The sequence below is a fragment of the Perissodus microlepis genome, chromosome 1, assembly GCF_051167445.1.
Source record: "Perissodus microlepis isolate ML-2025 ecotype Zambia chromosome 1, ASM5116744v1, whole genome shotgun sequence".
Taxonomy (NCBI): Eukaryota; Metazoa; Chordata; class Actinopteri; order Cichliformes; family Cichlidae; genus Perissodus; species Perissodus microlepis.
Genome location: NC_140461.1, coordinates 29,393,011 through 29,415,822, shown reverse-complemented (window position 1 = coordinate 29,415,822; position 22,812 = coordinate 29,393,011). Strand labels below are relative to the sequence as shown.

The 22,812-nt window shown below is 39.3% G+C and overlaps 1 protein-coding gene across 2 annotated transcripts in view; it reads right to left on the bottom strand.

Annotated features, from left to right (window-relative positions):
• The window catches only part of trip4 (thyroid hormone receptor interactor 4), a 78,665-nt gene that overhangs the window by 31,205 nt on the left and 24,648 nt on the right, over window positions 1–22,812 (bottom strand). The window contains exon 12 of one of the 2 annotated variants that reach the window (XM_084940411.1): window positions 16,861–16,963. The exons of the other annotated variant lie outside the window; for it this stretch is intronic. Within the exon in view, the coding sequence (XP_084796537.1) occupies window positions 16,861–16,963 (103 nt within the window). The remainder of the gene's footprint in view (window positions 1–16,860; window positions 16,964–22,812) is intronic. 2 annotated transcript variants of the gene reach the window in all.

Below are 22,812 nucleotides of genomic sequence, written 5' to 3'. Positions count from 1 at the left end.
TTACATGATGACAACATGTATGCAATAATATATTGCCAAGAGAATATTGCCTGTGTGCCATAGTGAGCCACAACACCACTGCACCGTGTTTCCAGGCAGCTTCTTTTCCCCACAAACCATTTCTTGCTGCCTCGCCTCATTAGCATTGCAAATAGCACCTAAAGCAAGAACAGCGATGGCAGCAGCAGCAGAGGAAATGGGACAGAATTAACAAATTATGTAAGAAGTGTGGAAAGGAATGAAGGAACAGAGTGTAGCAACAAGAAGGTGGGTGACAACGAGGAGGAGGTGGGAAGAGCATCTTACAAATCTGATTATACCTTAGACTTGACAGTCTGAGATGACATCCACTTTCACTGGTGCCATACCTCAATCTTGCTGAGATTAGACACCTTTCTGTACACTGCTTTTCTGCACGACAATAAAAGAAAGATGCACCAGCGCTCACAGTAAGATTATGTAACAAACGACTTCTACAGAGTGGACGATTTAGTCTGATGTTCTCTAATATTTACAGACAATTTAGAACTTCTTTCACGAGTACATAATGATTTAAACACATTTTCAAAGTCACATTATTGATTTACGATCGAGAAAAGAACAATATTTTATGCTACGGTGCCAGAGAACATCGCCTGAGAGCAGGAGCCTATTTCTCTGGGAGAAAAGACTCAAAGACTTGAAAGCGTTATTCCTTTAAGATGCTCATGTTTACCTGCCATATGAATATGCCTGAAAAAGAAATTCTAGCAGCTATTAGGGTTAATACAACTGTACAAGCAACACACGAAAGGAATCAATAGATGTGGGAGTTGAATACATTAAGCAGACAAAACAAAAGCGACAATAAAAGACACCAACAAGATAAAAAGGTAAGTTGGAATGCAGCCTATAACCTGTTTATTGACACTTCCTCTGCTGTCAGACAAAAACAAAAATAACACTTTGGTTTTTATGTTATACACCTACTTTATGTGGACTTTTCATCGTCGCTGACTGAGAGTCTCCGCTGTTATTTAAGGTTGTATTATTTTCTCTACTTACCACTGAGTGCCTGTTTTGCTGTGTGTACTCCTCGAAACACACGAACCTCGAAAAGTAAAGATATCTCTAACTGTCAGAAGTACAATATCAAGGTCAGAGGTAACCAGAGCCAGTGCTGGTTATCTATTTGGAGATACGCACATGCACCACACTACTACTAAAAGTTTTGAACCACCCCTCATTTCTGGTCTTGAGCAATAGTTCTTCAACGATGTTGTTGTTGTACGAAGAAAGTCTTTGTTAAGCAACTTAACACCCACCTACGAATAATTCAGGCATAAAACATCCACCTAACTCAAAGGAAGAACCACTGTTGTGGTGTATCTTTAGTCACTTTGTTGCTTGCAGATTGTCACAAAAACATGAAATTTGTTCCCATTTCTTTAGCTGAATCTAAAAAAAGATCATGCAGTTTGACAGACACAAAATAGTATTGTTGCACCACCAAGTTGATTCCTAAAGCGCTATTAGCTAAAACAAAAACACTAAACGAAAAAGAAGCTGCAGGCCTAAAAGCTACCTATACTAGATTAGTATCTAAAGGTTATGTCCTTAAAAAAATGAAAAAAAAATTGACACAGGACCTAAGAGATACATCTAACCCTTCAGTTCTATCTACTGTTGGTCTCAGTGAAAATGAAACATGGAGAAAAAGCTCAGGTATGCCCCCCCAAAAATACAAGACCTTGAATGAAAATCAATGCTAATATGTCCTTTGGGGTAGTGAATCCAGAGGTCACATTTCTGGTTCAAACTGTCTTTTTCTGTATTTATGGTGAAGATCAAGAGAAGCACAACAGTGAGCATCTACGGCCATCTGTAAAACACAGTGGAGGCTCTGCCATTGGGTTGCATTTTAGTCAGTGGCGTCAAAATTGATGCAATTATGAAAGCAGACAAAAGCTAACAGACTTTGATCCAAGTGCAATACCAAATTGGAAGTGTCTGATTGGCAACGCCTTCATTTATCCGCATGATAATGATCTAAAACACCCTGCCAGTGCAGTAAAAATATACCTCGGTAGACAATGGAACACTATTAGTCATGGATTGGCCTCCCCAATAATGCAACATTATTAAAACAGAATAAAAAGGCAGACAACATCCAAAGAAGAGCTTTGAATGCCCTTCAAGAAGCCTGGTAAACTAATCCTGAAGAGAACTTAAAGAAATGACAAGAAAACTGAATAAGAGTTTGAGCTGTGTTGAAGGAAAAAGATTCTACTGAATAGTGACTTTGAAGCTTGTTCGAATTGTACAAACTCTGTTTTTGTCTTAAATATTATATTTCCACATACTATTTCCTATTTTCTTAGTGAAATATATGGGTCAAGGCTTTTGCATACTACTGTGGATATATAAATATTGTATTTTAAACACTATGAGCTGCAATCCTAAAGAGGCTATACTGCACAGGAAAAATACTGGCTGTGCTGAAGTGAGGTCATGTACTAGTGGGTAATGCACTCTGAGAAATGCTGTAATGAAACGGTATTGAAAACGAGGCCAGAAGGAAGAAAAGGCCAGGCCCTGATGTAAGTGTCACTACTCATCATCTGGTGAAGTCAAGGTCAGGACCCCATGTGGTCCCATGGTATTTCTGTTTAGCTTTTAAAGAAATGGCCAGAGAGAAAGATTGGTGCACCAAGATTGCTAGCCAAGGCTCCAGTTGATTGCCCTTTATTTCACTGACCTTGCTCAGAAAGCTCTCTTTTAACAGAGAGCTAAAACATTTCACGATAAAACCATTTTCAATAACTACGGCTGCTGAATGTTGGCGTTTCCTGAAATCTCTGCTTTCCTTTGCTCAGTCACTAGAAATAATGCCAATGGAAAAAACCCCAGCTTCGTCAAAGATCTGACGGCAAAGAAAAACAGTAACAATGGTTTTAAATGTCAGCAAATATTTCTGTCTCTGCACTTATTATAATTGCTTGTGACATGTAATGAAGCAGGGTTCTCTCTGAATCAGTCTGCCAATTATGTGGCGTGAAAGTTGGTCTGGTTTGTGTGGTGTGTCTAACAAAATGTGGAGGCCCCTCTCGCAGTGGGGGCTGGCTTGACTCGGATGCTTCTGCACCGTGGCCGCAACTGCTCAGCACTCAGTGGGGGTAACACAAGGAGCCCTATAGTGCGGTAATGCAATATTCATGGTGGGGTGTGAGCAGAGCAGTTAAACACAGCAGAGTTGTGAGAAGACCTTGCAGCCCTCTATCAGGGAGCAGCTGCAGCTCGGGCTTGTTCCCCTCTCCAAAGCCGATCCTCATGCTCAAGTATTGTGTCTTTCTTTCTCTGCCCTCCCCTGTTCCCTCTCTGCTGCCTCTCACTCAACCATTAATTTTTAATCACAACTTAAATGGCTGCCTTGGCTGCGGCTGTGGGGGCAGCGAGTCAAGGGCTCTTGCCTCTGGTTACAAAGTAGGAAATAAATTTGAAGAGATCAAGCTAAACATACATGGAGGGTGAGGACTGACTAGGGAGAAATGTAGAAGGAGGAAAGATATCAACTTGCTGCTGCCATTACAGCTTAATTAGAATTTCAACTCTTTCATCTTAGACTTTGCATTGCAACAGCTACAGGAAATTGAGATCAAATTAAGATAGAGAATTGGATATTTTTTCCTTTTTTGAAGGATTTTTGGAGGCCACGAGAAAGAATGAGAAGATGAAATGAGCGGATTTAGATAATATAAGACAGATATTTAGATCTGCCAAATAGCAGACACATGCTGATACCAGAGCTTAAAACAATGAATCGATTAACAAAAAATAATAATAAGCAACAACTGCATTACTCCAGCTAGTAAATTACAAATTTGCTTCTTCTCTTCGCAATATGCAATTTTAGACTGTGTGTTTTGGGGTTACGCAGTTTAAGCAAGCTCAAAATATCAATTAGGACGTGAGGAAATTCTAAGTGTTGTTTCATAGACACAACAAATTAGTTAGCTGTGATGATAATCAGAAAATAAACGCTCTCAGAAGCAGCAAAAAGCAGAAAGTATAAAAATACCGCTCACAGCAGGAGTATATAAAGAGCTGAAGCACTTCTCCATGAAGGACGAGGTTGTATCGATGTTGTCATGAGGTGGCAGCACTCAGGTTTTCCCCTGCATTATTTATTTTCCGTACTGGGGTGGTCTGACCCACTCTTATAATGAGAGCTAGAGTCACGGTCTGTTTGGAGTCCCGGGGCAACGGCGTGCAACCGTGTCCCTGGATCACTGCTCAACCACACAGGCCTCTACACAGCCACTGTTTGCTCAGACTTCACTTGGACTGTAAAAGTCAAGCCTTGTTGACACATCTGTGCCGTCTCCCCGAGGCTAATAGCTATTACATCTGTCTGCTTCTTTTCAGAGCGAGAGGAAAACTACAAGAATCAAATGCTTTTTTGAAAACAGGCAAAGTGAAAACAGTGACAGATGATGGAAAGCTGACAGCTGCCTCTGAGGGGAATTACCGCTGCTGATGTTTTCTCGTAAGCGCAGTCAGATGATCACATTAGTTAAGATGTGCTTTGAAAGAAATGTTGATGGCTCTGTAGCAGCAGAGTGTCAGTGTTTACACTAATACCACTGTGCTTTTCACAAGTCTGTCTTTACATTAATAGGTAACGCAATATTTCTCTCAAGGGCGCCTAACATAAACATAACAATATAATAACATCTGGCTACAAAGCGCTGCAGGGAGACCCAGGATATTAACGCTGCTGTAAGACTATTATATAAACATTTAATAACACATACAGTTCACTCTTAAAAAGTACATTCCGTTTTTTTTTCATTCATTTATTTGACAATATAAAAACCTCTTAACAAAATGGATTTCATAAGTCTGAAATTCCGTACATAGCAAACCTCCAGAATTTGGCATAAGTCGAAGTCGGATTGCATGTTCTCCCTGCGTCTGGGTGGGTTCTCTTCTGATTCTCCAGCTTCCTCCCACAGTCTAAAAACATGTCTAAAAACATGCCTGTTAGGTTAACTAATGACTCTAAATTGGCTGGAGTTGTGGGCGTGGGTGTGAATGACTGTTTGTCTCTCTGTGTTAGCCCTATCATAGACTGTTGGCCTGTCCAGGGTGTACCCCACCTTTTACCCTTGATAGCTGGGATAGGATCCAGCCTCCCTGCAACCCTAAACTGGAAAAAGCAATTAAGGAAATGGGTAGATTATATGCTATATGTGCACTTGGACCTACACTTATACGTGAATTGAAGTGCTTAGATTTTTTTTTAATTACACAAAAACGAAGTATCCCTGTAATTCCATTACTTCAGACAGGCACGAGTAACCTAACTAACATCTTAAAGTGAATACGCAATTACAGCTATTTAAATGGGATCATTATTCATGCATAGAGCCTTATTAGGAGTGATTACTGACTCTTGACAACCATCAGCAATACTTCAGAGATCTTTCCTTTCTTCATTTAGCAGATTGACAGTTAATCCCGCTACCCAATTCGCTGATAGTGTTACAGCTTTGCTATTCTGACATGAAGGGGAAATAAAACACACAGTCAGCATTTGAACTGCCAACATAATGGGACCGGCACAGTACAGATCAGTATCACAGAGCATGCATAATATTCTAGCTAACATCCATAATTTTCTACTGCATGCCAGGAAGTTCCCTGACACACCACATTTGGATGCTATAATATTAATGTAAAAGTAGATCATTAATAAAAAAGCAGTCTGAAAATATACTTTTATGTGGGGCTTATTTTAAAAAATGGCTCAATTTATTAAATATATATTGAGTTTCATCACCTCAAAAAGGGAAGTTTAATAAAGTAGAATTTTAAATGTTTTCAGGCTACTTCATTGATGAGATTATGACGTGTTTATACACCACTCTGCAATCATTAGATTATCAGTAGTTATTATTAATCTCTGGCTCTTTTCCAAAGTGGGTCTTTTATCCCGTCTTCAGCCCCTCACCCCCAGCTGGTCGCAGCAGATGGCTGCCCCTCCCTGAGCTGGTTCTACTGGAGGCTCCTTTAAGTGAAAAGGGAGTTTTTCCTTCCTACTGTAGCCAAATGCCAAAGGGGAGTGTTGAGTTTTAAATATATATATATATATATATATATATATATATATATATATATATATATATATATATATATATATATATATATATATATAAAATTGAACTAAAACTGATTTCCCTTGAGTCTCCCTTTACAGTGACCCCAATCAAACAAGCTTAATTTGACCACATCTTGCACAACTGTTCACTGTTGATGCTGTTATTGTGAAGCAAGGTCAACATCGGCAAACAGCTGAATATACTCATTAATTCTTCATGATTTATGATACATTACTAACTGGCTAAGATAAAATGGATCAGCTCTAATTTTAGACAGCGTTATTACAGTTTCTGTTATGTTCAAACTCATTTCTTCAAATGTTTTCTTTGACCGAAATAGCAACATCGAAAATTATTCAAAAACGTAAAAACACATAGCAGGGTAGCTAAACACTCACCAACAGCTTATTGGCCATGTCTAGTTTAACATCCTCACCTCGATCAGCTATTCGAACTGTGCAAATAATCCACCCATTGATCTTCAGTTCCTTAACTGACAAATAAACAAAATCAGGGCCGCAGCCCAACTGCAGTCTTGCTAACTAGCAGACCGCTCGTAATTACTTCAACACAAACACAGAGCCAAATGTCTGCGCGCACACCTGCTCATGCACACACGCATGCAGACACACACACACACACGCAGACAGGAGTAATCGCTCACTAATCAAGGACATTGATTACATCGCAAAACACATCTATCTGCACTCTACCCCCATCCCCCGCCGTGCTGACACCGATTGAAATGTGGGAATGAAAACACAAAACTGAGGGCACACAACATAAAGGTGGAGCTGAAATGGAGAAGAAGGCCAGATGTTTTAAACCGGTCTTTTGAATTATACATTTCACAATAAGTAATCTGTACTAGAGTGTTATATATTTACAATGCAGCTAGAAAAAGGTGCTATTAATGTATAGTGTGTTCACCAAGTAATATAAATGCTGCACACGAATGGAGACACAGAAGAAAGTGTGTTGAGTTTGCTGCTTTGTTAAGTCGATGAGTAGCCGAGTGCTTGAAACCCTGGATCTGGGTAGACTGTGCATAAATAATTAGCTGTGTTCTCTGTAAGCCTCAGGTAAGATTGAAACCAACTGTGTGATGAGCCAAGCAGCCATGTGAAAAAAAAATGGTTTTTTTCCCCCTTTCGCCTGGAAAAAAGTGAAGACTATTTGTAGCATTAAAATAATTTGGTTACAAAACCTCTAATTTGGAATTGAGTGTAAGGTACAAGTATTACTCTCCTGCCTGCCACGTACCTGATGAGAAAACTAATTTTTTTAAGTGTCACCCTCTCAGATACCATCAGAACTTGATCCAGAGATAATCTATAACTACTCGATGCATCTCGATGAAGGACACAGTGCAGTATATTCAAATGCCTTTATCACACAGACAAGGATACAAGCTGTTCAAACCAGTGCCACATATGGTGTGTTCACACATTCACTGTAAAGATTAAAATAACAGTAGCAATATGAATAAAAAAAAACAGCCATATGAATTGTACAGAAAGGATGCTGCACACACAGCGACGTGACACTAAAGACAGCAGTAGCACGTCAAATGCTGATTGATATGTATTTTGTAACGGCGTCTGATAAAGGCAACAATGCTTGTTAAGATAAGAAAAGACAAATCTCTTGTTACAACAAAGAGCAATTTCTTTACACTGCCTTTTCACCCTTTAGTAAAATACAAAGCCAGAAGGTTTCATTACGAAGGGCAGCTGATAAAACCTCTGAGCTCAACTGCAATCAAATGCTACAAAGCTCCGAGGCAAAGCATGTCCTGCCGGGGCTACACAATATTTAAAAATGGTTTTTTTTTTTTTAAAAATACGCTCTTAGTTAATTTTCCAAACCAAGATCTAGCTTCTACTTCAAAGCATCTTTTCCCTTACTCAACTCAGTGAAGGGAAACAAACATAGCAAAAAAATATTCAACATATCGTGTCTCAAAATGTAAAGACATCCTTTCAATATCCTGTCAGCACCAAGACGAATCGCTCGCTCTTTTCACTGGGGCTGGGCAATTAATCAAATAACTCCATTAATCAACATTATGACTTTCTAACCGACCTAATTTTACTCATGTCGATATATTCAATAAATTAAATCTTTCACGCAGGCAGTCAGCCAATCTGTAACTACTGTAGCTGCCTTATCGTGCCCAGTTAGTGTATGCTCATAACCTTTGTTAACTGGGGTGTAAAACAAATCTATTTAAGATATTAAGCCAAAATGTAAATAAATAAATACTTAGTTGGGCTCAAAGTCAATTTTGTTTTCTTATTGCACTGTAAAAATGTAAAAATATATACATTAAAACATATTTTGTAGTGAATTATGTAACGGTTACATCACTGTAATATGGATTTTAGGTAAAATCTCCCATCACTATCACTGTAGTCTGTTAGGCTTTTGTAATATCATAATGTGCATAACAAGCATAACAATCAATCCCTGAAAGCTCATAAAGTTAAGAGGTGGCAAAAGATGCTCACCAAACTCTGTGCAGACCTGCACGTCAAACATACGTGGAGGTCAGGTGAGTTTAGACGAGCAAAGAAAAAACGCGTAATCCTTTCCCAACACAAGTAAAAAAAGAAGGCCATGCTTCATTCTTCATACTGAATTGGATGCCAGCTAACACATTCCTCTGTGTGTAAAGTCTTGACTAAGTATAGTCTGGAAACGACTGATCGCAGAGCTTTCTGCCAGTGTTCATTTTACTGAAACATCCCAATTTTAAAACAATGCAAAAACACATTGTTATTCATTCAGTTATTTACAGTTCCTAATTTAGCATGCAGGAGTGTTGTTACTGAATCTGTAAGGACAAGCAGATCTAGCATGGCAAAGTTTATTGCTTGGGGCTCTCTCTGGCTCCCATGTCTGTGTGCTCTGGTCTCTACTCAGCAGCTCAGCTCCCTCCTCTCTCTTCTCCTCTACTCTCCCCATTAACCGGCTGACAGATCAGTAATAAACACAGCCTGTCACCTTCAAGGCCTGCCTCTCATTTACTAGAGAACACATGAAACCCCACTTGCTCATCTATCTCCCTCTCTCTCTTTTTTTCCCTTCATCTGCTGGGCTCATTGGAGCTGAAACCCGATTTTTGGTCCCTGCAGCCTCCGAGGCAGCAAATTCTCTTCTGCACCCAGATAGTCCTGAGAAAGGCATGAATATTAAATGGAAAATCCATGAATAAATAACCAAAAAAGGACTTCCGTTGCTCTAACCTCTTTCTGTCTCCCAGCAGTGGATGACAGAAGAAGAAGAACAGCACAAGGGAGAAACAGAGGAGAGAGAAAAAAAAGAAAATCACGACTATCTCAAGAGAAAAAATGGACATTTGTTAGGTAATTGTCTCTCTGTTTGCAATCCCATGGTGCAGTGATTTCACACTTAAAACAAAAACGGTAATCACAAGGTAACAGTGTAGCTGATGGTTAGTAGAACAAAATTAAGATGCAGTATTTTCTCAGGGTATATGTTGTGTGATTTCCATATTGAATGATATGGGCTATACATATTGCAAGAGCTCGATAATGTATGCACACAGAAAATTATAATCACTGAAAGAAGAGCAGGAAGTGAGATGTTGAATGTTTAGCAAATAAATAATGAGAAATGTGTATTTTTGATGTATAGTCCCCGGGCTTGTGGCTGTTACACAGAACATGTAAATATGGATTTCTTTGCTTTAAGCAATTCCCTCAAGAGTACTTAATAGGTTCTGCATTTTTTACAGAGCAACCTGGAGACAAATCATATGATAAACATGCAATGGAGCTACGACACAACAAAGTACTGTCTGTGTGTTACTGGGATATTATGCGTTTCTGTGGGATAGTGTTACATACACTGTTAATTGAAGTACCATCTCTAATACAATTCACTTAACTGAATATCAGGAGTAAAACAGTAGTTAAACTTATAATCTCAGCAACAACCCTGGTGCAGCTGAGCTGTATTAACTTACTACGAATGGAAACTCCTCTGCATAAAAAACCCAACTGATTACAGGCAGAGTAAACTGAGAAGCCTCAACTGTGTTGTGTTTTCTTCTAAAATAAAAGGTAACACAGGAGAGAAAAGGAATAAACAATAACCTGTGTTTTTGGCAGAGGTAAACTGATGGACTTATCATTATCCGAGCAGTGTTTTACTGTTTGCTAACAGCACGTGTGTTCAAGTAATTTAATTTTCCCCGCTGACAAAGAAATACCAAGTTAGACCTTTCCAAGAGTGATTAATGTAAGCTTATCTGAAACCACGAGTTACTCGAGACATCCAATATGATCTAGTGCTACATCCAATCTAGGGAAACCGGTGGCTGGACATTGTGCTGCAAGCACAATTCTTCAGACAGGAAATAGCCTTACAAGCTCACTGCCTTTGAAATGATTGCTTAAAAAAATAGTTTGCAATAATAATGCAAATACCAGGTTAGCTTGTCTGCAAAGAGACAGTTTATGGACAAGTTGCACTGATTACAGCGTGTTAGCAATCTGTCTGGTGATCAGATGCAACTATTTGTCAACCAATTGGAAAAAATTCAGTGCGATCACTGGAAAACCACAGATTTTTCCTTATGAGAAGGTTGTTTCTCATAAGGACAGTCAAAGCCATAACTAACAGTGGTATTATAATTACTAATAACATCTCTCAAGAGTGCGTGTTTTCATCAGCATTCAACAATTTAAGTTAACATTTTTATCATAGTTTCTATCAATGGTTCACTGGAGAGAAAAATATTACTAAATACTTTGCCGAAATTGCTTTATTGTATAATGTCAGCATAAAAGTAATGCTGTGATATTATGCTTTCCAACTATTTAGAGGGCTTTTAAAAAAGATGAAAGAAAATGTTGGTGGCACTTCAGGCTTAAAGAAGAACTACACTGTCAACCTTGAGGTCCTCGGGGGAAAAAAGACTCCAGTTTCCAGCAATTTTCAGATTATATATGTCAATGAATTACACTACTTGAGATTCCATCGTGACCTGGTGTCGAAGCTGAATTTCTCATCTTGGCAATTATACCCTTGACTTCCTTTCTTGTCGTGAGAAACCTGAACAAAAGAGAGCTCTATTGTATCTGCTGGAGAGCCATCAGTGTGACTAATCTGTGTAGCAGAAGATAAGCTTTGTTCACAAAGTACTCAGTGGAGTCATATGTTCACAAGTTACTATATGTTCAGTGGAAAGTGAATGAAGAGCTCTTTAAAAGCTGTTAAAGGACTTTGTATTTACATCTCTAATAAGGAACAATTGCATTTTGGTTCTGTACTGTCCAAAACACTGCATGTGGTTACAGAGATTCATTTGCATATGTAGCTTATGTGCAAATGAATTATTTCCATCATACAATACTAAGCAAAAGACTGGAACCTTCCCTCAATTCATATATTTTGCTAGAAAAAGGGAAACATGTGGGACATAACACAAAAACAAAGTTTATACAGTTCCAGCAAGCTTAAAAGTTAATATTTGAGTATTTAAGTTTAAGCAGTCTTCAGGAATAGTTCTCCAGGCTTCTTGTAGGACATTAAAAGCTCTTCTTTGTATGGCTGCCTTTTGTTCTACCCTCTGTCAAGAAGATCCGATACCGCTTCAACGGTGCTCTGGGGAGGCCAATCCAGGACTGAGAGAAAAACAAACAGTGGAACACTATCAGGTATATTTTTACTGCATTGGCAGTTTGTTTGGGAACCAATGCCATCTTTTCAGATGGTATTTTATGGTGGATCATCTGTGTTCATAATTTCTGATGAGGCTTCAATAGATGGATCAACTCCAGAGCCAGATGCATCTCTCAGGTCCCGTGTCAGGTCTTTGCTGGATTTGTTCCATAATCTTTAAGGACATGACTTTTAGATATTGTTCATAATAGTTTTTACGTCGCCAATTCTTTTGTCCAGTTCGTCTGATTGTTTTAAGGACACCCTGCTGAGACATGTCAAGTGTTCATCCTGTTAGACCAAAAATACCATTTTAAGCCTGTCAAACTGTTTTATTTTTTTTCCATTGACTCAACAAAAGAAATGGGAACAAATTATGTGTTTTTGCATCAGTGCCTAAAGACAGAAATTAAAATTGGTTTGTTGCTAGTTGCCTGTTATTTGCAGACACAACAGTGAATCGTACTTTAGTTAGATGCTTATTTCAAGTTTGAATGATTCATAGGTCAGTGGAAAAACAAAAAATGACTGACTGAAAATGAAGTGAAAGAGCAGCCAGTGTCCAAAGAATAACTGTAACTGTGAACTACTGCTCAAGACCAATGCAATATAAATACTATATATTTTGCTTCTTTAAACCAAAGTACAAAGGAATGAGGGGTGGCTAAATACTTTTGCACAGTACAAATACACACTGTAGCACAATCAGCCAGCAGTTCTTTGAAGCAAGCAAATTAATGCAAGATGGAAGCAGCATTCGCTGCCTGGAGCTAATGAATGAAATCTGTACACTGATCCTCAACTGTTGCACTTCTAAATCATTGCTCAAGTCAGATGAATATAGGAATGCTTGTACATTTTTTTCTCTTATTTGAGAACTCTTAGACAAAGGCTTAAAGCCATGTGATTCACTCATGGAGCGTTACACTGGGAATGTACTCCTGCTTGAAAGCAATTGAATTTTACATTTTTGGATGCATCATAATAGGAAGGTCAACCCTGTATCTCATTACTTTGTTCTGCAAAAACTCAAGCAGCAGCTTCAGGCAGTCCAGTCAATATATCTGACAATATAAGACGTGATGGAGAGTTTAAGATAATAAAGGGCACAAACTACCTGTGCATGAAAGCAGGCAGACTAATAGTTCAGATCTCCAGCAGGCTACAGCACCTACGATTCTTAAATCAGTCTTGTTTGGTGGCTATTTGTGATGAATCCAACTGACTTGAGGTTCAGTTGCAGGACCACAGATTTCCTGCATGGATCCTTGAGTGCTACGAGACAATAAACTGTTCAGTGGTATTTGTTCTATTTCTTTTTATAATGCTGAAATACAGCCAGCTGTTATGACCCAGTGAACATTATGATTGCTTTTCACATCCTTTACTTTGTTTACGTCTGGGTTATTTTATGTAAGTGTTTAAGACAAGCCCCTGTCAGTTAATATTAGATTTATCAAGCAGTGTATGGTTAAATGTCTTAAGTAGAGCGGCATATGGTCTGTGTTTTACTTTTCCGGCGCTGTGTACGTAGCCACTTCAGAGGATGTCAGGCTTAGAAAAACATAGGGGAGAGAAGGTTATCTACATGAGGTATAGGAGGAGGAAATCTGGATTCATGTCACAGAGTCAAATAGCTTTCAAAACCCAAACTGACCATAAGCTCACAAAGACGCACACATACAGATACAAATGTACACAGGATGTGACCATAAACCTTAATGCACATCCCTTATTACATGAGTGAGTCTTGACTGTACATCATTTTAAATGTCACAGACTCTGCAGGGTAATGACTAATCAACTGAGTTTGCATCTCGTATTGCCATCACATACCAAGTAATGCAAATGGCTGCAGAAAAGGGCAGAATTCGATTCGATCTCAATCTCTGATTTGGGTATCGGCTATCGTATCCAATATCGTTCCTGTGTACAGTTTTTGGATATGCTAGGTTTTGCCTAGCACAAAAGAGCACAAAAATGATGAAGAACTAAATGACCACTGCCTGGTGAAAAAAATCCTGCACGGCAATAAGATGATAATATTTAATTGTTTCAGCTGTCTTAATAGGATGGGATAACTACTGTTTCCATGAAAGGGACTATAGATGTTGCACATATATTTCAACATAAACCCTAACAGAGCCTGGCAGAAAATTTCAGCAGTTAATTCCTAAAAAATGGGAATCTTTAGAAAGAAAAGCAGCCTTTGCAAGCTGGCTGACATTCGTTCAAGCTATATTTCCACAGTACTGATAGCAGAGTCCATCCATCAGTTTCAACAATTCATTTTATATACAGAATGACACATTGCAGCACATTATAGTTTATTAGAAATAATTTTTAACCATTATGTAAGACAGCAGCAGCACTGCTGTTTGAAAAGCTGTTCATCCCTTTTCTTGCTCATTGTGATGAGGTGTGACATAGCCGGCAATAACAGTGACAAGCAGATCTTGTCAGCGTAAACTGCTTGAGGAGCAAAAAAAAAATAAAAATACTAGTGCTAAACCCCGCTGACTAAGATGAGTGGCAATGCCCTGCCCCGTGAGATGTGGTGGGAATTGAGGTAGAAGAGGGGGCAAGAGAGCAAGAGCATGGCAGAGTGAAAAGCTAGCTGGTGACAGAAGGATAACACAAGTGGGACTGTGTAGGTCAAGATAACCAATTTAAAATACTGAGCTAACATGCACAGCTGGGAGCATCTTGTTACACAGAGTATAACATGAGCCAGTAATGCGTGACTTTAATACTCCGTGTTACAAACAAGGAGAAAATGTAATTAGGAGATAGGTAAAGTGACCTTGTACACAATGAAATAACTTTTGTGTACTTACATTTTGTTATTTGACATTATTTGATACTGCCTGATGTTTGTGCCCATTTTAGGTTATATTAATGTAAATAACTTATTGGGTCTTTGAAAATGATTTGAGATAAGGCAAATCAAGTGTGCTAATGTTCCTGGACTAAACAGTCATCAAACATCTGTGACTGTTTGGATAGTCTAGATATCGCAAATTAGGCGTGAGCTGGAACAAAGCAGGAAGGGACCTTGACGACAGACTATTACACTGTCAAATATCTTAGCAGGTAAAGACATGACAACATAAAATTAACCTAATAGACATTTCTTTATGGGTAACAGAAACGTAACGTCTTAAAACAGACCACAGGTTAAGGGCTTGCTAAAGTGTGTGTCTTCTGTAAGAGGCAGGATATGGTGATGGATTATTATTCAGACCTGCGACGTTCAGTGTTTGACACACAAATCCAGTGACGGATGTTAAGGACGGAACAAATAAAATGGAAAAGACGCAGGCTGCTTTTTCTCTGAATAAAGCACAGCTTGGAGCAAAAGTTGCTTGAGTCAAATACTGTTAACAGCATGCAAAAGGGCCATTAAAGGAAACTGGGGCAAGCAAAAGACCTCAACAAGTTGCTGGCAGCTGCTGAAGACATCTTTCTAATGGAAAACAGTCACATTTGTGTTGAGCAGCAGAGGGAAATTCAAGGTAGTAAGATGGGATGAAGCTGAGAACAAACATCAGCAGAATAAAACCAGAAAAAAAACTGCAGCATGACCCAAAGAGGTCTGTTCAATCAAGACGTCCCAGAAATATCGATGAACTGAAAGATTTTTAGGACAAATATTCCTCCTCACTTTTGTGCAGGAAATATCTACATTATACAAATCTCTAAATCCAAGTCCTGACATGCTTTGGCCATTTTGTCATGACTGTCTTCTGAGTTTGGTTTTGTATCTTCTTGAACGAAGCTCAGGTTGTATTTTATTAGCAATTTCAGACTGTTCACTAATGTGTGCATGCAGCTGTAGCAGGAAAAAAATTGTCTCCAGGTACCATTAAAATTAAGAAAATGAAATCTATTAGTGGTTATAATTTCCAGCAGGGAACTTTAACAAAGCCATATTTATTTATTCACCAATAAAAAGAAATCTGCTGATTCATAAACAACAACCTACAGTCAGTTTAAATATTGCAGGACCAGATTTTCCAATCTGCGTCTACATCAGCAAGCTTATAACAACGTGTCAGCACGTTTCGACCTTTTATTCAAGAGCATCAGTTTAGGTTCACTGAAATGTGAAAATTAAAATAAAAGAACAGGCGTACACGAGCCTTTTTCCACTTCACGTGGCAGGAAAGTGCGGAATTGTGAAAGACAAACAAAACAACCCACAAAAAAAGAGCTTTAAAAGTACTCAGTACAAAAAGTAGACTTTTAAAACCCTCCAGACCAGTAATAATTTCTTTAAGACCTGCTGACATCCTACTTAACAAGAATTTCATTTAATCCTTTGATGTTCAGGTCTGAGCTACACCTCCAAAGCCATTTTTAACTGCTCATTATGTTCACAAAAACCGAGACAAGGCGATCATATCCAGTTTTGTAGGGAAAAAAAAGGGGGGGTGTCATGGCTCCTGCTACATTTTACCTCAAGAATCTCAAAAAGAATTCTCCGTCGATATCAAACGATCTGAGAGAGGCACAGCTGCATAAACAATCCTCTCAAGTCTTTAGAGGGTTTAGAAATATTAACAAAGGAGCTTGCAGGTACATCATTTTTGCAGTAGCAGCTATGGCAGCAGAGGGAAAATGTGTTTGAGCTCTCTTATAAATCACACAATACAGCAACAACATTGCACATCCAGACCTAGTTAGTCCCCCAGGCAACCTGACAGCAAAATCCTGTCTTTACAGATGGCTCTCAGAGAGAAACTGCGTGTGTGTGTGTGTGTGTGTGTGTGTGTGTGTGTGTGTGTGTGTGTGTGAGCTTTGTGTCCATGTGTGTAATTTTGTTTTTATTAATGACAATATAGTAATTGTGAATTGTGTAGCATTATCACTTTCACCTGTCTTTTTTATGAATAGGTGTAAACATACATACTAAAGATGATTTTGAAAAAAAAGGAGAAGAAGAAAAAAAAAAAGAAAGCAATTCTTAGTTAGCTCAGGCTAATTTCATCCACTCCACTTCCCCGGACATGAAAGAAGCAAGACTTACAGATCTTGTGCTTCCCTTTCATGGGGAATTTCACGAGCAACTCCTGGGGGTTGGTGCAGATGAAGACGAATGGAGAAGCAGACTCCTCACAGGTATCAGGGAACTGCAGGGATGGTGGGGGGAGGGATAATGAAAAGAACAGTTTAGCATCGCCTTACACAGGACTAGCATGTCAATACTGTGCACAGAAAATATGTTGGCGCTCATGACAGTGTTACAGTTATGAATCATTCAGCGAGTCCCTGTTTATACGCCTACGTCGTGCAAACTGTCCTCCATGCTTGATGTAATACTACGGGCCTGACAGCAACTGATAGTTATGAGTCTCGCTGGGTCTTATGCACTATAATTGCACAACTAATGATGCAGTCGCTAATGAGAGCAGCTGCAGCACTTGTGAGCAGTAAAGACGACGCAAAATATATGACAACCGGCAAGAAATTCCTTTTTCAGACGCAGTGTTGTGCGCACATACTATTCAACAGAAAATAATGAATATCAATTTAAAAAAGAAAGAAACATGTATACAATGTTTGTGTTCATTTATTAATAAGGAGAATAAGGAATAATTCGAATTTCAAAATCAAACACATTCTTCCACATCTACAGAAATGCATCGAATTTAAAACACACCTATAACATATTTATCTGTCTCACATGCTATAGCACATTCCTGTGTAAGAGTGGGCGTTTTACAGCCTATAAGTGACAGCAGCCCACAGCATACAGAGGCCAAGAGACAAGGGAAAACCTCTCTCTCTCCCTCTGTTATTGATTAGTCTCTCAGGTGAGAGCAGGGAATTGACTGACACAGTGACAAAGGAGTCATCTTTCCCATCACAGGCAGCCAACAGTTCTCAGCTCATCCAATTTCCTCCAGCACTATCAGATAGTGCCCATGATTGCATCTAGCCAGCCAGGAAGCAGCTCTTTTCATGACAGCATGCTTTTTCCTCTCCCCCCCACCCCCTCTCTTATTCACAGCCTCTCTATCTCCCTCAAAGGAGCACTGAAGGTTGTGACAAATTTGGGGCTTTTAAAGGAAATCAACAGAGTCTGCAACCTATCTGTAAGGTCCCTGCAAACAGGGGACAGATGATAGAGATGCTTATTTCTGATTAAACCCCATGTCGACTTGAATCTCACTCACGGCTGAGTGATAAAATATGTAAACACTCCTGAAAGAGCCCCTTGATTGCTCCCTTCCTATGGCAAATGACACAGTGATTCCAATTAAATTAGATTCCCCCGTTGGAAAATTCTCCTGACTGTCCTTGAACAAAATTATCTGTAATTTTGCAGGGTTTAAACAAGGCGGAGGGAACGAGGGGACGGGGTTGGAGATATGGAAACATCAAAACCAACAATGGAAATTGTTGGCAGCTTATTCCTGTGTGCCAAAGACGTTCCTTCACTACCAGAAGCACAGGTGTTGGAGCTTATTTCTTTGTTTTGTTTATGGGATGACTTAGGCACATTCAGAACGTCTTGGTCTTGTGTGAACCACTAAACTTAAATGTGAAGCATACAGAAAAATAAAACAAAACCAAATGATTATAAATTATATTAATAAATAATAATGAGCAATTTTCATTAAAAAAAAAAAATCTCTCTATATAAAATACCTATGGTTCCTTAATATGGAATATTAAATAGTGGATATAGGATGGTTGTAAATCATCATTCTTAGGGAAAGTGAAATACATCACTAATGTGTAATTTGGCTACTGGACCAGGACTGTTTTCCAAACTCCATCTTTCTACTTTAGAAGATTTAGAAAACAGTCCTCCAATTACAGTCTGCCCATACATCACTTTGCACACAACCACAAATAGTTATATAACAAATTAAAAGAGCAAAAACTTCAAACGCTGCACAGTTGGACTTCATCATATCCTTCGATACAGCTGAGTTCTGAAGTTAGGCGTTCCCTATGTTCATGCAACAACCTTACTAAGTGGGATTTATAAGATGGACGTAGCTACAGTGATGTCACTCCTGGGTTTCTGAAATTGTGTTCTTAGGCCTTGAGATAAGCGCTTCAAGGTTCAAGGTTCAAGGTTCTTTATTTGTCACATGCATAGTTATACAAGTATAACACACAGTGAAATGTAGCCTGACACGCTCCTCGACATGTGGGGGGGGGGGGGGGGGGGGTAGAGGAAGAACATATATATATATATATATATATATATATTATATACATTGGGTGAATGTGCAGTAGTAGCAGCAAGCAGGTGAATTCTGTACATTAATATGAATAGACATCTGACTATTTTACAGAATAGACAATATAAACATATTTAAAATTAAAGGAATTTGGAATGTACATTGTGCCTTGGTTTAGAATGTCTGGAAGAGAGTCCTGTCTCAGTCAATTATAGATGATGTGAGAGGGCAGGTGTGTGTGTGTTTAGGGCCCGGATGGCTTGGGGATAGAAGCTCCTCTTGAGTCTCTCTGTCCTTGCCCGGATGATGCGGAACCTTCTACCAGATTGCAGAAGTTGGAACAGTTTGTTGCCAGGATGGGACGGGTCCTTCAGTATCTGCGCTGCTCTAGTCCGGCATCTCCTGGTGTAGGTGTCCTGAAGCGGAGGGGAGAGCAATCCTGCAGCAGCGTTCTGCTGTACGGATCACTCTCTGGAGAGCTTTTTGGTCCTTCACACAGCTGTTCCCAAACCACGATGTCATGTTCTGTGTGAGGATGCTCTCCACAGCGCCTGTATAGAAAATCCTGAGGATCTTTGGAGAGACCCTGAACTTCCTCAGTTGTCGTAGGTGATACAGGCGCTGCCTAGCCTTTTTGGTCTGGACCTAAATGTGGGCAGCCCATGTCAGGTCTGAGGAGATGTGGACACCATCTTGGTGATGGTGGTGATCAAAAAACTGAATATGATGAGGAGAGGAGGGTCTGACTGTGAACAAACAATCGATGAAAATTTGTAGGTGGGCCCACACACTTTTAAAATTCTTTTTTTTACTGTCTATGACGGGATCAAAGTAAGCAACATTTCCCTACCAGTAGTGGTTAACACACTCAGCTAACACATGGAAGATCCCTGTTTTGAGACTGAGAAGAGACACTGTTATATCAGGAAGTGAGCAGCAGCCAAAGGAAACTTCTTCTTAGTCTCAGTTAAATCCTGCCAAAGTATTTTCCTGTAATGGTTCTATTGAGGAGATCAATTATAATTAAAGCTCTATGGTTGAATCATCCATGTGAAAATAAAAGGCACCAAAAATCAGTATTGTCAGTTTTTTGGGTTTTCATATTCCTTTTGTTGGTTAGTTTTAGTTATAGTGTTATTAAATGTACGAAACTATTTGGACATGAAACTTTAACTTCATAATTTTGTTCCCTTTGACATTTGTGAACATCAAAAAACAAATCACTCTAACTAGCTCCTCCAAGTCCAATATTTACGCCAATTTTAAAAAATTCAAGAAATGATTCTTAAACACATTAAAACCCTTGAAACATAAGAAGAGCCTTTTACACACCCTTCCCTCACTTTATACTTTCATACTTGCAAAATCCATTAAGTCTAGGCGACAGAGCTGCCTGGGTAGAGTGCGGGAGGCAGAACACAGGACAACCACTCACTAGCTGCAAACACAACAGACTTTAGCCTAGAGGCACGCTCTCATCTGTGCACATCAGTTACATGGACTACGAACTTGGCAGGTTAAAGGCCGTTTAATGTCTGACGGAGCTACATTAAAAATTTGTGTTCATCAGGTTATTTCTGCAAGACTTTCATGGCTGCACTGCATGTGTGAAAATGGCTTAATACTGCAGCTTTTTACCAACAATACAAAGTTCCTTGAGATCACTTTTGTGAAATGCTGCTACAAAGACAAAAATAAAACTGTATAGAAGAAAGAGAGCGCATTCATCATGCTTGCAGTGGTCATTATCACATTAACAGGAAAACAAGCTCCAAAATCCTTCAATAACGGAGCCTGTGAAAGGTAGTCTTCCTCGCTATTCTAACATTGTTAACACACCACTTTCTCACACAGCAGATGCAAAGTACTGTGCAGGCATGCTGCTCTTTTTTGTCTGAGTAAGACTACAAGGAGCAATAATCTAAAAAAAAATCACTTTAACAGCATGATGAACAATGTGACTTGGGCCACAAGTGAAAAGAGTTTATCTCTGTGTATAAGTGGGCTGCCTGCAGCATAAGAAGCACATAAAAGAAAAACTATACTTGACTTCAACGCCTGTGAGAATATTCTGTGATCTTAGAATAATTACATAAGACGTGGCAGATAAAAGAAGAATATATCACAACTAAGAAGTGAGAGATAAAAATTGGGAATAAGAGAAGATTCAAAAGGAAGAAAGAAGCACAGAGGCATTTAAGATCATTACAAAAAGAAAAAGAAAAGAGAAATCTCTCGTTACACAAGATGGCTGTATTGTCAGTTGTACTCAAGGAAACAAAATGGTGGTGGTCTGAATTCAGATGAAACGAGCCTAGCTGCAGCCAGTGCTCGAGTGTGCTCATGTGAGACCCTGCCAGTTGCCTGCTCTTTCATCCTCCATTAGCTAATTAGCATTTAAAGCTGTTGAATGTGCTGCTTTGCCTCACTACCTCCCCCACTTAATTGTTTCCATTCCACGTTAATCAAAAGGGCACGAAACGTTGTGGTTGTGTGACAAGAAGGTTTTCTAAAGCCCTCCATATTCATCAGGAAGGATCTAAATGTAGTCTGAGTGGACCTGCTTACAAATACAATTAAAGTTAAACACAGGTATTGAATTAGGAAACTGTTAAGTGAATTTACACGAAAACACCGTGGGTGACTGTCACGTGACCTCGCAGTGGCACACTCGTTCGTTAGTGAGTCAGTTTGTTAGTATGGTAGGTCATGCTTACAGCCCTTGGGCATTCTGGGTAGACTGCCTAATGTGTTCGACATGGGGAGAGATCTGAGGGCCTGTGTGTACAGCTGCATTCAAATGCCTCAGCTCGAATTGTGTATCACTAGTTGATCTCTAATTTACTTGGCTTACTCAATCGTGAGACAAAAAGCTTCCGCTCTGTCACAAACAACGCATAGGAGTGCACGTCCGCTGCATGGCTGCGTTCCACGCCGCTTTGAAAAGGTGGATGCAAACACACCTCGACCCTTGTCGGCGTGACAACTGTTGATAATTCTTGCCAGTGTTTCAACAAAAGTGCAGCTCCACTGTCCTAGCTGTGGATCAGACTGAGTGTGCATAATTCAATCATCTGGTTAGCACTCTTAGAGCAACAGCTTGACATTTTGGGAAATGTACTTATTATTTTTTTCCCCCTCAGAGACAAGAATGATGTCACTCTCACATCTTCACAGTTCATTTGAAGCTACTAACAGCAGCCATTTTGCTTTGCTTAATGTGTTCAACATGAAGAAAGTTTTCTGGTGTGATGTTAATAACCCAGAAGGTTCTGGACTCCACATTTTGTATCCTCAACTTTAGTGTTTTAACTGATGCTATGTTTGTTTTTTCTTTTTTTGGAGACACAAATGATAATATCTGGATGACAGGTTGTTAAGATATCAGCTAAGGTTAGCAAGCTTTGATAGCCACCTGCATTCATAAACTATATGGTGTTACCCACACACAGATATTGGCACTGCTAAATCACAGAATTATGAAATACTAGAATTGTACTCACCAAAGTTAAAGCACAAGCTTCTTGAGCAGGTGGTACAACACAGCAAGTAATTCCTAAATCCTTCTATATACATCTTCGCCCAATAGTTTGCAGGCAAAAGCATGAGCTACATAGACCTAGAGACCAGTTGATGACAGCTGGCAACCTCTGGTTAGGAATGCATATTTTACCCTAGTGAACTAGTTGGTAGTGGTTGCTGAGAAAAACTGGTAGTAGTTGACAGCACACAATGTTGTCTGTAAACACTGAGCAATGTTTTTAAAGTTGTGAACCAAGCCA